Raw genomic sequence first — 14283 nt, forward strand, 5'->3', positions numbered from 1 at the left:
TTGTGAGTCTCTAGCTTCACTTCTTAGCCGCCTAAAGTTCCTTTTCCTGAACCCTTTTTTTAGTCGTTTCCATTTTAACCCTACAGTTCTCCATTTTCCAGCGACAAATCCCTCTCTCCTTTCCTGTTCGGCTTTTCATTTTTCCAGAGCTGGCTGCACATCTTTTGATTAACGACGCTCTGATTGAGCGGCTGTCAGATTCGTTTTTTTTTTTTGTTTTTTTTTGTCTCCTATTTTTCCTGCCGATCTCCCTCTACGTTCGGCAAACAGGATGTCTGTCGGTGTGTCTGCAGCCTGCTGATACACGATCCGATGATGGCGCTGGTTGGCATTCAGGAGGAGAAGAGATAATGAGATATGCGTGGACATTTTGTTGGAGGCCGAAAAAAAAAAGAAATAGTTGTTACTGGCTCTGCTGGGGGAGACAACTTCCTTTGTTGAAAATGAAAATGTTTAAACAGCGTGTGTGGGGTAATAAAGGACTCAAAACATGACTCAAAAAGAGATCTATGGATGATGAAGACAGATTAACTTTAGTGTCCACCCCAATTATTTGCAACACTTTAAGAAGGTTTAAACTAAATTGATCTTTTATTTGATTAGCCTAATACAACACTGCAAAGTTTAGAGAAATCATGCCTCTGCTTTAGTTTTTTGTTAAAAATTCAGCTTAGTTGCTGCTGAAAAAAAATATGCATGAAACGTTCACTTTTTTATCTCTTTTGTGCGTTTTAATTTGATCTAAGTGTAAAGGGAATCTTTTTTGGTAATCCACAACTTCCTGTTTTCCAGATTTATTAATCTGAGGGGACCCAGTAAACAGCATCTTGGGGTCTACATAGCAACAATAAAAAAAAAAAACATTTATGCAAATCATGATGAGGAGTGCTTATAATTGCAGAGGCTGCTGTATTGTTTAAAGTATTAATTAACATTAAGACATTCTCCCATCTTGCAGAGTTTGGTGTTTTCTCGCCGTGAGCATGTTCAAAAGTCTTTTCAAAAGAGGCAGAGCTTTCAGATTAAATTCTGCTCTGCCATTGGCTGGAAGGAACTCAGTTGTCACACTTTGTATCGATTCACATTTTTAAAACCTATTTTTTTTCTACAGCAGGATGAAGGGGGGGGTCAAATGGAGGCAGTTTCCTGGAGCGCTCTCTGGGAATTTAAAGCACCTGAGCTCGCTTTTCATTGGATCCTCTGCTGTAAATGTTTAACAGGACTTTAACGGTGTTGCCAGGCGGAAAGAAGTGGAATGAGCATCCTTCCTGCTGCTTTACAGTATATTAGGCCTTCATGGTCAGGCAACGTTTTAAGGTCCTCTTCTGCCTGGACTACGTCTGAGAAAACTGTCAAAAGAATAGACTTATTAGAAGGTATTGAAATTAAATAAGAAATGAATTGCTGGAAGACTGAAGTGCCTAAATTGTTGTTGTCTGTGACCCTTCACTGCCTAATTGTGGGGGATTTGTGACGGTTTTGTCACCTCTCTGCAACAACTGCCAGGGTTGCAAATGTGCACCTTGTTCTCTGTTGTTTTATTAACCCTGTCGCTAACTAGCTGACTAAACAGCCCTGTTAGTTTTACACCAAGGAGATGGTGGCGGGGGGGTTTGGCCACCAGAGTAGAAAATAGCTGCACCCCTATGGTTAACCACAAAGCTGCGTCAAAATGTCCTTTAGCATGAACCCAACCTAAACTTTCACTTGCTTTTGCACTGATTGTTGCCCTTGCGTCACTGTTTGACGGCTCCATTACGTTTTCTTCAATGCACACACGTCTCACGCTCTGTGTTTTTTTTTCTTTTACATACTTGTGGCTTGTTGAAAAAAAAACCCATGTGTGCTTGTCAGGCGCAGTGACAGCTGGCAACAGTGTGTGTCGACACCCTGTTGGACATGACAAGCTCAGGCCACGTGCAGAACCTGTGTGTGGCTTTGCGGGTAAACCCAGATCTGTATGTTTAGAGTGGGACGCTGACACTCGATGGACACATTTAGCAACTTATTGTTTTGTTTTTTCTGTGTGAATCTGCATGTGTGTTCATCAGTGCATGGCCATTTGTCCTTATACATAGATGTAAGTGTGTCACTGGTTGGGTTTACCTCACAGCGCATCAGCAGCTATGATCACCTCTGTTGCCCTTAGCAGTAGCAATGGATACTCCTAAATGGGCTAAACCAAAACAGAAAAAACTTGACTTGTTTTTTCACAGCTGTAAAACCAGCTTAAAGCCACATCTTTAGGCCTCTAAAATGGTAAATATTTGATCCCCCTTCTATTGTATTCTAAATTTCTGTATCCAACCACTGTTGAGAGAAAATACATATTTGAGCTTTTAATAAAATGTTTCCTCAATTTCTTTGTAAGGGTTTGTGTAAAGGTTTGACTTGCCAGACGGATTTTGGCCAATTCAATTTTCTCTTTACGAACTATAACATAGAAGGATGTAAAAAGAAAAAGTGTTGGTATATTTACTTGGAGCCTTAATGACATTACCTGAGTGTTTTGCTTTAACAAAAAATTTTCAAAATTCACTAATTCAGACAATAGCTAAGTTTGAGTCTTCACACATAAAGGCATCTGCAAAGAGTGTTGTTGTTGTTAGCCTGACCTGGTAGCGCTTTGTATTGTATCTTAACTGATCATAGTAATATCGACCAATGTTTGATGACTAGAGACCGACCAGGTCTGATTCCAGTCACTAGCCGAGATGTTGGTATACCTTAAGCCTGGGTTAATAAAAGATTTGCCAAAAGAACATTCTGGATCTAATGGTCAAAACATGTGATTAGTGCCAAATTAAAATCAGATTTTTGATTCTAGAGATAGTACCCTTGTTCACAAAACAATTGAAGCCAGGACTTGGTTGCCTTCTGGTGGTCTTGTGAGAGTTATAAAGATTAACTTGCCACTGAGCTGCTAAGATAGGTAATAACAGCCTTGTGATGGTTTACTTATGAAAGGGTAAGATGACCTGTTGACTGTAGGGTTCTTTTAGTGACTACCTGACACTATTTATCCTAATTCTAGTCCACCTTCCCTGTGGTTCCATGATGCCGACTCTATCTCTGAAAGCTCCCATTTTTTGAGTTGATCTATGAACCACCAAAACAAGTTAGTTGTTGTGGCCGCACTGCAGCATGATTTTGTAAAAGTGGTTCATATTTTGCCACCATAAACTGTTCCAACGCTTGCACTAGGCTCTAGCACTAGGTTTGGTATTGGAACTGGAACAGTTGCACATCATTATAAAGGGAGAGCAAAGTACATTTTTCAATTCAATTAAATTTAATTTATATAGTGCCAATTCATGATACATGTCATCTCAAGGCACTTTTCAAAGTCAAATTCAATCAGATTATACAGATTGGATCAGATGATAAAGATTGGATCAGATTATACATTTTATGTCTTAACAAGCAGCATTCACTCCTCCTGAAAGAGCGTAGAGCCAACGGGACTGTCGTCTGCATTGTCCATGGCTTTGCAGCAATCCCTCATACTGAGCAAGTGTGAAGCGACAGTGGAGAGGAAAACTCCACTTTAACAGGAAGGAAAAACCTCCAGCAGAACCACTTTTTATGAGTGGTGATCGAATAAGATGATCGAATAAACTCAAGCTGGATTTTAGTTCTGAGGGTTTATTGGTTAACCTTCTGTTTCTAAATTGTTGCTGCGTGCCAACCGTGTGCATGGAATCATAGCGTTTTAAAGCTATATAACCATGTTATATGTTTCTAAAAAAAAAAAAGACCAAAACACGTTTGATCATGATAAAATAAAGTTATATACACCAAGCCTCCTTCTTGATAATGTTTTGACTGCCCTTTTTGTGGATAAAAATAGCCTCAGCACCAGACGCGATGACCAGATATAAACAGACATGGCGCCATCTAGCGGCAGTAGTGCGAACCTATAATAATGCTGGTTTGCTTAATTAATAAAACAGTATTAAATAATGCCAGACCCTCTGCACAGTAAAGCGGCAACCCGATGTGATAGAAAACCAATGATCTACAACAACTTTAAGAGCCTCATATTAGAATATTTGCTCACGTCAATCAAATCTGCGGTCACATATGAGCCTCGGCAGGTTTAGCGTCCACTTCACTGAACACCAACCTTCATACTGTATTCCCAGTGACATTCCAGATTTTTTGCATTTTTTTCCCACTGCATCTTGTTTCCTTGGAGATGCTAAGAGCCATTATACGCTTCATTGTTTTACCCCCTGCGGCACACGCGCATTGTTGCACTTCCGTTGTTGTTAAAAATAAACACGCAAGGCTTTATGTATTAATCAATTGAGCAAATACAAAGCGGAAAATGCCAAAAAAATAACAACTAACACACCAGCACCACATGATAATCTTTCATAAAAGCTTTGTATGCCACCAGAGTGAGCTACTGACGTATAAATAAATAAAAAGTCAAATAACGAGGCCATGCACCTTTAAAGTTCATAGAACGCTGTTTAGCCTGGCATATGCCCCCGGACACACCCGTTCCAGTTTCCAACCCATCCTCATCATACGTGTTTGATCTTATGCTAGCAGCTGGTGGCCTTCTATAAATAACCATGGCCAGGATGCTTGGAAAGAAAAAAGTGTGTCTCCTGAATGCCTTCTTTACAGAATATATATATCATGGATCCGCATTTTATTGATGTTCCCACAGTTCTTTGCTGGCATACTTTACTGCTCCCAAGGCTATAATCACTGTGCCTCAACGATGCTGATGTTCCTCTCCATTTGGGAAGGATATTTGTAGCTTTGTTTAAAGGACACAATTAGCTTGAGTGCTTTATTGCGGAAGGAGAAGGTGTAAACATGAATTAAAGCGTAGATGGCCGCCACATGGAGCGTGGTAGCTGCGTGTAGTTTGGCCCACTGGTAACAGATTGTGTCAGGACCTACTTTGTTGCAAAGCAGTGCGATGATGATGCCGGTCTAATGTTTGACTTGGCACTGAGCAGGTATGCGCCCCTATGCGCGTAGAACATCAAGCCATCAAGGCGTGCTGTTATTTCCTAAATCCCGACTGTGTATACAGTGTAATGGACTCCGTGCAGGATGTGTGTCTTAAAGAGGGCCAGGTGATGGATCTCTGGCGGCAAGCGGGATAACAGCGTAGTCCCAGACGCTTTGGGGAGAGACAGGTGTGGAGCACTCTGTCTGCTGGCACATCGTGTTGAACGAGCGCCTGGATTCCACCACATTACAGCGGTTCAGCCTATCATGGCCGGCTGGATAGATTTGTTGTCTCGGTGAGTGATTTTGATGTGTTGTAGAAGTCCTTGTTGTTTGGAACTAACTGGCTTTCCTGTAATTTGCTGATGTGAGTTGTTTAGCTGAGATCAGTCAGAGATGAATTGTCAGTTAGCTGAAGCTGATTGACTGACCTGTCCACACTCTCAGTTTGCAGACCGAGTGTCTGCATGATGTGTGTGTGTGTGTGTGTGTGTGAGTTAGTAGTAGTTTTGAGGAATGATCTCATTTGTAATAGTGACAGGGCACCTGTGGTTGAGCATCAACACGAGCCTTTCACCCTGAGGGCCCAACGACGACCACATGCACGCATACACATACGTATGAGACTTGTGTGCTTAGCTGGGTGGTGCAAAGCCTTGCAATCCGACCCATCTAACGGTGTCGCTTCAACAGTATTATCCCCCTTCTATGGGTTTCATCTGACCTCACCACCTGTCCTCAGCTGTATTTCACCCACACTGAGCGCTCTTCAATGTATAGCTTTCTCGCTCCCTCTGTAGGCACCGGAGCTTTGAAATCTGTGCCAATAGTAGTATAAAACAACTTAAAAAGTGTTTTTTTTTTTTTGTTTTTTTACATTTTGGTCAAGTTAGAATCACAAAAGTGTTGATAAACCAAAACAGTAGCTTAATTGTGACACTGGATTGAGAATGTTCATTTTAAAATTCTGCCACAGATTCTTAATTGAATCTAGGTCTAGACTTTGAATGGGCCATTCTAACACGCGTATATGTGTTATACCTAACCCATTCCACTGTAGCTCTGGCTGTATGGTTATAATCTGTGTCCTACCAGAACATGGGCCTCTAACCCACCCTTGAGTCTTTCACAGCCTCCAAGAGGTTTTCCTTCAGGTTTGGCCTCTGTATTTTCTTTTATTCTCATTGATGGGCTTCTCTGTTTATACCAGGTAAAAAAAAAGGATTCCCACAGCTAGTTGCTGCCACCGCCATGTTTCACAGTGGCGACGGTGTCTACAGATTGAGGTTCAAATGTACATTTTCCGTCACGCCATAGTTATTTGCATGAAGGTGAACAAGTTCGATTTGCTGTCTCCTCTGACCATAAAATAAAAAAAGCTTGCTTTCATTGATTTTGTCCCCCTAAATTGCAGTGAAATTATTGTTCTTCTTTTGACATTACTTCAACAATTTCTTTTTTTTTTTTTTGCCACAATTGTGGATTGCCGACTACTCTAGACGATTTTCTCAACCTTGCTTAAGGTTATCCAGAACTTTATCTCTTACCGATTTTGAGTGTTTTTTTTTTGGTCATTCTTGCACTTTTTTGCATTTTGTTCTTCTTTGTGTTAATAGATAAAAAATCTTTGACATCTCATTAAACCCACTTCAGGTTTGAACTCACCTATCTTTGTCAATACTTTTGGACAATGGTAGCCTTGTCTTCCACCACCCTAACACCCATATGTGTGTGTTTATAAACTTTGTAGTATGATTGACTTTTTCTCTTTTTTGAAATCATGACTGTTTACTTTATAACTAGAAACTGGGCTAATCTTATTCATGTGTATGTACTGTAGTGCCTTTTTTAATTCATTCGTAAATTCTGTGCAGGGTGGCATATATCTTTTGAGGTGTATACTTGTGTGGACTGTTGTCCATGAAAGATCATCTTATCTTCTTAAAAACAGGCCTCTCCGTTGTTTTTCTTCTTCTCCTAATGATCTATGAGTGGTTTTCTTCATCTGCCGTGCATTCCAGCTTTGTGGTTGGTAGAGCTAGGCCTGGACTTTGACCAGTCCAACTAGGAGGTATAAGTGAAGCTTTAGACAGCTGTGCTCTAGACACTATAGGTAGAGTTAGCTACTCTGATGACATCAAGTGATATTTGGATATCAAATAAGTCAAACCTGAGCATTTTGGTGTGCTCTTCCCCTTGTCTGTTCCCCATCTTTGACTCGGTTCCCATCAATTGTGTTTCAGGGGCGATCAATAAATTTGCTTACCTCACGAATATCACAAATCCAACTCAGACAGTTTCATTTTTATAATTCATTGGCATTTTGTTTTTATGTTTCAGTTTTTTGACACTGAAAATGAAAAAGCCCTTCTTCTGACCTGTACCTAAACAAGTTTAGTTGAAAAGTCAAACTCTTGTCGCTAACTTCACCAATGTCTCTCTCTCCTCTAGATGGCGTCCATAAAGTGACGGCCACGTGCACGCTGCGGGTCACCATCATCACCGACGACATGCTGACCAACAGCATCACGGTGCGTCTGGAGAACATGTCCCAGGAGCGCTTTCTGTCTCCCCTCCTCAGCCGCTTCCTCGAGGGGGTGGCGGCCGTGCTGTCCACCAGGCGGGAGGCCGTGTTCGTGTTCAACATCCAAAACGACACCGACGTGCAGGGCTCCATCCTGAACGTCACCTTCTCGGCGCTGCAGCCCGGAGGCGTCGCCGGTAAAGGGACGTTCTTCCCCTCCGAGGACCTCCAGGAGCAGATCTACCTGAACCGGACGCTGCTGAGGCTCATATCCTCTCAGGAGGTATCCCGGCAACTGGAGGCTATAGAGTAAAACAAATCCGGAGGCGCGGGGCGTCGATGTAACTCCCCCGTGTTATCTTCCCACCAGGTGTTGCCGTTCGATGATAACATCTGCCTGCGGGAGCCCTGCGAGAACTACATGAAGTGCGTCTCCGTGCTGAAGTTTGACAGCTCGCCGCCGTTCATCGCCTCCAACACGGTTCTTTTCCGGCCCATCCACCCCATCAACGGGCTCCGGTGCCGGTGCCCGGTGGGTTTCACCGGGGACTCCTGCGAGACCGAGATCGACCTTTGCTACTCTGCGCCGTGCAAGAACAACGGGACGTGCCGCAGCCGTGAGGGGGGTTACACCTGCGAGTGCCCGGAGGACTACACGGGTAGGCCATGTTTCAGATTTCATACCTTGGTGTAATTTTTCCCTACTCCACATTGTTACTCCGCCGACGCTGGTTTACGTGTCTTCAGAGGAGCTGCCAAGTTGCTCCGACTAGTTCTCGGAGCTAATGTTGAAACGTGTTTGACCGCCGTGCAGAAAAGGGTAAACATGTTTGGTAATCCTGCACACACAGCGCAGAAGCTTTATTGCTGTAGAAAGTTGGGTGTAACGCTCAGATCTGGTACCAACCCAAGAACTGAAACCAGTAATGTTACCTTGCAGTTCATGTTTGGTCATTTTGCATGAATTTTAAATGTAGCACTTTTTTGTTTGTGTGAATGTAACAGCATCACAATTATGTCATGCAAAGTCAAATTTCTTTGAATGCTTAAAACAAGGTTATGGATTCATAATATTGCCAATATTACAGCTTTTAACTTGGAAAGCCTCACTTCTAAGCATGCAGTAGCTTATTCTAGCCTTTTCTATAATGAATATGTGGCTTTTAAGTTTCTAGTTTTTCCTGCAACAATGTTTTCAGAGGCTTACATTATACATACAGTGCCTTGCAAGCAGGTATCTTTGACATTTTGTCACAACATGGCCATGGGGAAACCTGGTGGTGGCAGAATCATGTCCTGGAAACTGATTAGAGTTCCTGGGAAGAGAGAAATTATGCTAAATTAGGGCTAAAGTCATAGTATTAGTAGTCCAGTCAAAACCCTTTGCTAAATCCATTTAGAATTTGTTTAAAACTTTAAAAAGAGCTTTAAAATTGATGTTTGCAAATGCTCTGCATCCAGCATGAGATTGAGCTATTAAGCGTAAAGGAATGGCCAAACATTTTTAGCCTCTACATGTGAAAAGCTGGTGGATATATATCCCAAAAGACTAGTTGCACTGATGAGATAGACCAATATAAATCTTAAACAATTTTCCCAATTTTGATAAGTACAAATCGGACAATTGGGCATGCATGCATTCTGATACCCCTAATTAAAAATCTGCACAACTAATTGCCTTCCAAAACTTGTGTAAGTATTGAATACAGTCCACTAGTGTGCAGAGTTTATCTTATTATAAATACAGTTCTGTGTTAATGATAAGGATTAGTGCCAGTATTAGGGGCTGTATTTATGGTACAGCCCCTAATGCTATCAGCTACATTCACAGAAACGGCACAAAAGAATCAAATGTAATTTAATTTAAATTTAATTTATTTAAATTTAGTTATCACTAGTCTGGACAACAAAATAAGGCTCTAAAGCTGCTGTTACTCCGTTCCTTAACTATGTTGCTGTATATAAAACCATGCGTTTTGTGAATCCACGCGTAAAAAAATGAAGCACAAAATTTGAGTCCCATCCCATTTATAATATGTCTTAATCTTGAGGCAATCCTGATAGGTGTAGTGTGTTTATATTAGAAAGAAGAATGTAGAATTGACAGTGTGTGACTAAGTCAGGACAGGATGCCTTCTTTTGCATAACTGGCACATTTCTTTCAGGCCTAAAGCCTGATTGTCTAGTTTAATGACATATGCACCATGTATAAGGACCCCTAGGTGTTCAAATAATTATTAGATCACAAAGTAGGTCAGGCAGCCATTAGTTGGAGTCACTCAAAACATTCAGCCTGATTAAATAAATTGATCTTTTTGGGTAATTGTTGAACATGAGCATGGCTTAGCGTGAGATTAAATAGTCTTATTAATTTGTCGTTGCTTTCCATAGCACTTATAATCGTGACGCACATGCCATGTAATTGTGTATGTAGCATGGTTGGGCTTGAGGATTCCCTGGATAGGCTTTTACAAAGAAATTTTGAAGCTGCATTTGATTAAACATTACTGTTTGTTTTAATAATCATACAAACATAACTTTAATGTAGATCATATTTAATTTTAAAGACTGATATGAACCAGTCTTCATTTGGCTGCTGAGATCGACGCTAAGTCGGCGCAGAGTTCATGTGGCAGAAGCTGTGGGAATACCTGGAAGGGTCGATTGTTCCCACTGATACCCAGGAAATATTTCCTGATGTCCATGATCCCCCCGTACTTCCCTCTTGTACATTTGATACCCGATTTTTCTCTGCTTCACTGTCTCCTCCCTAATAGAGCATTGGGGCCTCTGATAGTCCTCATCCTCGTCCATCGCTCCCAACGCTCTGCCGCCCCTCCCTTTCTCGTCCTCATATCTGATGTAATTACGCGATAATACCCGCCTTTGTCACTCAAAGGGCTTTTTGCCTCCTTCTGCCGTGTCATCTTGTCTACTCATCCACCATATTTCCCTTTCCTACATCTCAGTGTCCCCTCTTTGAAGGTCACAGTTAAACTCTGGATAGTCAGGGCCATCAGGGACCATTATGGGCCCGATGACAACGGGTTGATCTGTTCTCCTTGGGTTTCCTACATTACAGGGAAACAGATCCTTATAATTCCCCCCTCGGAAAAAAAGGATTATGTTGAGGAGAGAAGGGCCATTAGCTGGTTCCAAGCTGCGATGTTGGAGCGGTCTGGATGTGCCCTGGATGGAGAGATCATGTCTGGATAGAAAGTGGACACATCGTAGAGGAGGCAGGAGCGCGTATAGCGAAGGATAGTCCCGTCAGGAATTTCGATTATTAGAGCCAGGAAGCTGGGCTCAGTTAGCTGATTTTGAGCTAAGCTACATCAGTATGATCATTATAGAGGAATTCACCGTGATGGGACTCGAAATTAGATAATGTCATACAATACATCAGTTCCCATAGTTTTATCAGCTCTAACTACAACAACCAGTTGAGCTGAAAAGTAAATCCAGCCAGGGTAAACAGGATTTTTTTTTCTTCTTCAGATAAAAAGAAACTTCTCAGATTTACTGTTTCTGTTGTGCGTAATCAGACTTGGTTAATTTTAAGAGTCTGTGTCTGTGCCTCTAAAAATTCTTTACAAAATAATCTAAGAATAACCAGATTAGATAAGTAGTGGCTGGCTTTTTTTTTTTAGTCTTGTCAAAAATTTTCACTTGAATTTGAATTATGAACTTTGACTGGGACATTCTAACACATGGTTATGCTTTTGATCTAAAGATTTCCATATGCTGGCCTTTTGTCAAGGGTCATTCTCATGCTGGAACGTTAACCTCTTCTCCGCAGTCTCAAACCTTTTACAACCTTTTTCCAGAATTTCCCCAATGTATTTATCTCCATCCATTTCCCAAGCAATTCATGCCAGTTTCCCTTTCACTTGTAGAAAAGTATTCCCACAGCACGATGCTGCCACTACCATGTTTCACAGTGTCAAGCATTTTGAACGTAGACCGTAAAGTTCTGACTTGGCCTCTTGTGATTGGAGCCCCTAATTTCACCCGCCTGGTCTATCCCCTACATGGCTTGTAGCAAAATTAAACTGAAACCTCTTATTGCTTTCTTTTAAAAAGAGCATTCTTCTTGCCACTGTTCCTTAAAAGTAAGATTGGTGGCCTTCACAACTAATCGTTTTCCTGTTGACAGATTCTGAATGACAATGTCTGGGAAGGTCTACTGTTGTGCCATGCTCTTCCTTTCAGATGGTAGATTGAACAGAGATATTGTTTTATAACCCATCTCGGCTTTAAACCACTCAAAATATTTTCCCCTCACTCTTTTTTTCTTGTCCTTATGATGATTTTTGTTACAACTTATTCTCTAACAAACCTCTGAGGCCTTAACAGAGCAGTTGCAATTATACTGAAATGGACTTACTGTATACACAAGCAAACTTTGTTGATGGATTTTATTTAAGTGTGTCAGATTAAAGAGGATCAAATTGCTACTGCACCTTTCTGATTGCCATTAGTAAAATATTTTTGAAAGCCGTTTTACTGTGTATAATTTTCCTTTCACTTCACAGTGACACCCTACTTTGTGTTGGTCTATCCCACGAAGGCCTGATTAAATAACATAGTCTCTAGTTGTGACAGGGAAAATATCAAACACTTTCGGTGGTATGTAGCCTATTATTTTGCAAGATGCTGCAGCAGCTAGATGTAAATGAGCTCAAAGGTGTTTTTTGTTTTTGTTTTGTTTTTTAGGATCTGAATTCCAAACCGATTGCACAGAGTCTGGTTTTCAGTCGAGGGTGCATAGCTTCGGAGAAAGGATAAAATAATGATAAATTATTGAGACAACATGGTCATTAATCACTTGCATTGCACATTATCTTAGATCAGCTCAAAGAAGCAACTATTATGTGTGTATATAAATAGTACTTAATTGAACTCTGCTTTTCCTTTTTTAGGCGAGCACTGTGAGGTGAATGCATCTTCAGGCCGCTGTGTTGCCGGCGTTTGTAAGAATGGCGGGAAATGTGTCAACCGGCTCGCAGGAGGTTTTATGTGCGAGTGCCTGCCAGGGGAGTTTGAGAAGCCTTACTGTGAAATGACCACCCGCAGCTTCCCCGGACAGTCGTTCGTAACATTCAGGGGTCTCCGGCAAAGGTTCCACTTCACCGTCACCTTCATGTACGTAACTTCTTGGCTTTCTTACGTTATTTGGTTACAAGATTTTTTTGGGGGGGATATTCTCTTTTAGGAGCAGGTGGACCTAATAAAGTCACATTTATTTTATTTTATTTTTTTGCAACTGACTAAGATCCTACAAAATATGTTGCTTCAACATTCCGTCCGTCCGTCTCCGTCCGTCCGTCCGTCCGTACGGACGGACGGTAACCCCTAAAAGCACTAAATACATTCACTCTTAAGATTTTCTATTAAAGGACCCACCTCTGGTTAGTGGCCAACTAAAAGCCTTGAAGCCCATTAGTCAATTTAACAAGATGCACCTCGATGTCCCTGATATGTATCCCATTTATTTTTACATAAAAACATAAAAAACCCTAATTATATTGTGATTGTTTTTAACTTTTACGTCCTCAACGATAAACTAAACATGGAATATTTTAGTGAAATATACTAATTAGTCTAACATTTGTAGGAAATAGATCTGTAATTCATTTTCCATTGCAAACAGAAAAAAAAAATGCTGCAACTTATCAACTGTCTGTTCTGGTCAGTCATATTCTTGAATTGCACTTGGGGGGCACACTCAAAATCAGTCAGAGGGCCACAAATGGCTCCTGGGTGGGACTTTGGACACCCCTGCTCTAGTTGAACATTTTATCTTGTCTAGATAGGCCTACCTAAATGCATGTTTGTGTAATAAAACATGTTCTTTCAGGAGCTGTTTCACAGGGGAAGCTAATGAATTGGCTAATCTGTGCAGCTTACTAATTGTTGTTAACTAAGCTAACATTAGCATAGTGGGCTAACTGCCTAGCATTTAGGTTGTTTGCTATTAATTACACCAAAAATATGTAGAACCGTAGAGAAAAATAGCTACATACTATAAAATACATCTATTATCTAGAATATCACCTGCATGTAAAGTAAGCTAAAAGTTTTTTTTTTGCTTTTTTTTGCTAAGTAGCTTGAGATGCTAGTCAGCACAGCTATGAATGGTTGAAAAGGGTGCTTCTGAAACGTTTTCCTGTCTTAACCAATGAAATTCAAATTCTAATAACAAAGTGCAATCTGTTCTAAACAGTTATGTAGTAAATGGTTACATAAGAGGAGCTGAGTTCAATGAGATAAAGTATAGCTCGGGCAGGCCGAGACATGTACACACTTATCCATTGTGTTGGGACACACCACGGCAGAATTTGCAGCTTAATGAGGTTTGTTTCTCACACTCTCCATAAACCTGAAACTGCTGCAGGAGGAACAACCCTGCTTGGGCAAGTTCTTGTATTCTCTCAAGCTAAAAATGAACAAGAGACCTGTGCACTTAAACCTTCTTTATTTGTCGTCCCCGATAATAAAAGGCGAGACGGAAATTTGGAATTCATCGACAGCATGGGGGCGAGTAAAGGTTTTTACGGTGCGGGGAAAACAGGAAAGGCTGTGTCATGTATTCCTTATCAGTGTTTGACTACAGCCATCCTGACTTCCTGCCTCCTGGCCTTGTTGGCATCTGTCGTCTGACTCCGCTGCCCTCACCTTCCACTCCAAACGCGCAGCTACGCATCTGAACTCCGTACCCGCCTAAAACACAAGTGCCCAGAGTGTACAGCTCGTGAATCCTTTAAGGCGAGGAAACGGCTTCA

At 41.3% G+C, this 14283-nt stretch overlaps 1 protein-coding gene across 9 annotated transcripts in view; it reads left to right on the forward strand.

The window, feature by feature from the left end:
- Positions 1-14283, forward strand: part of celsr1a (cadherin EGF LAG seven-pass G-type receptor 1a) — a 96145-nt gene that overhangs the window by 32115 nt on the left and 49747 nt on the right. For all 9 annotated transcript variants that reach the window (XM_036149392.1, XM_036149391.1, XM_036149394.1 and 6 more), the window contains exons 2-4: positions 7426-7781; positions 7869-8157; positions 12421-12643. In XM_036149392.1, coding sequence (XP_036005285.1) covers positions 7426-7781; positions 7869-8157; positions 12421-12643 — 868 coding nt within the window. The remainder of the gene's footprint in view (positions 1-7425; positions 7782-7868; positions 8158-12420; positions 12644-14283) is intronic.

This window comes from Fundulus heteroclitus, chromosome 17, assembly GCF_011125445.2.
Source record: "Fundulus heteroclitus isolate FHET01 chromosome 17, MU-UCD_Fhet_4.1, whole genome shotgun sequence".
Lineage (NCBI taxonomy): Eukaryota > Metazoa > Chordata > Actinopteri > Cyprinodontiformes > Fundulidae > Fundulus > Fundulus heteroclitus.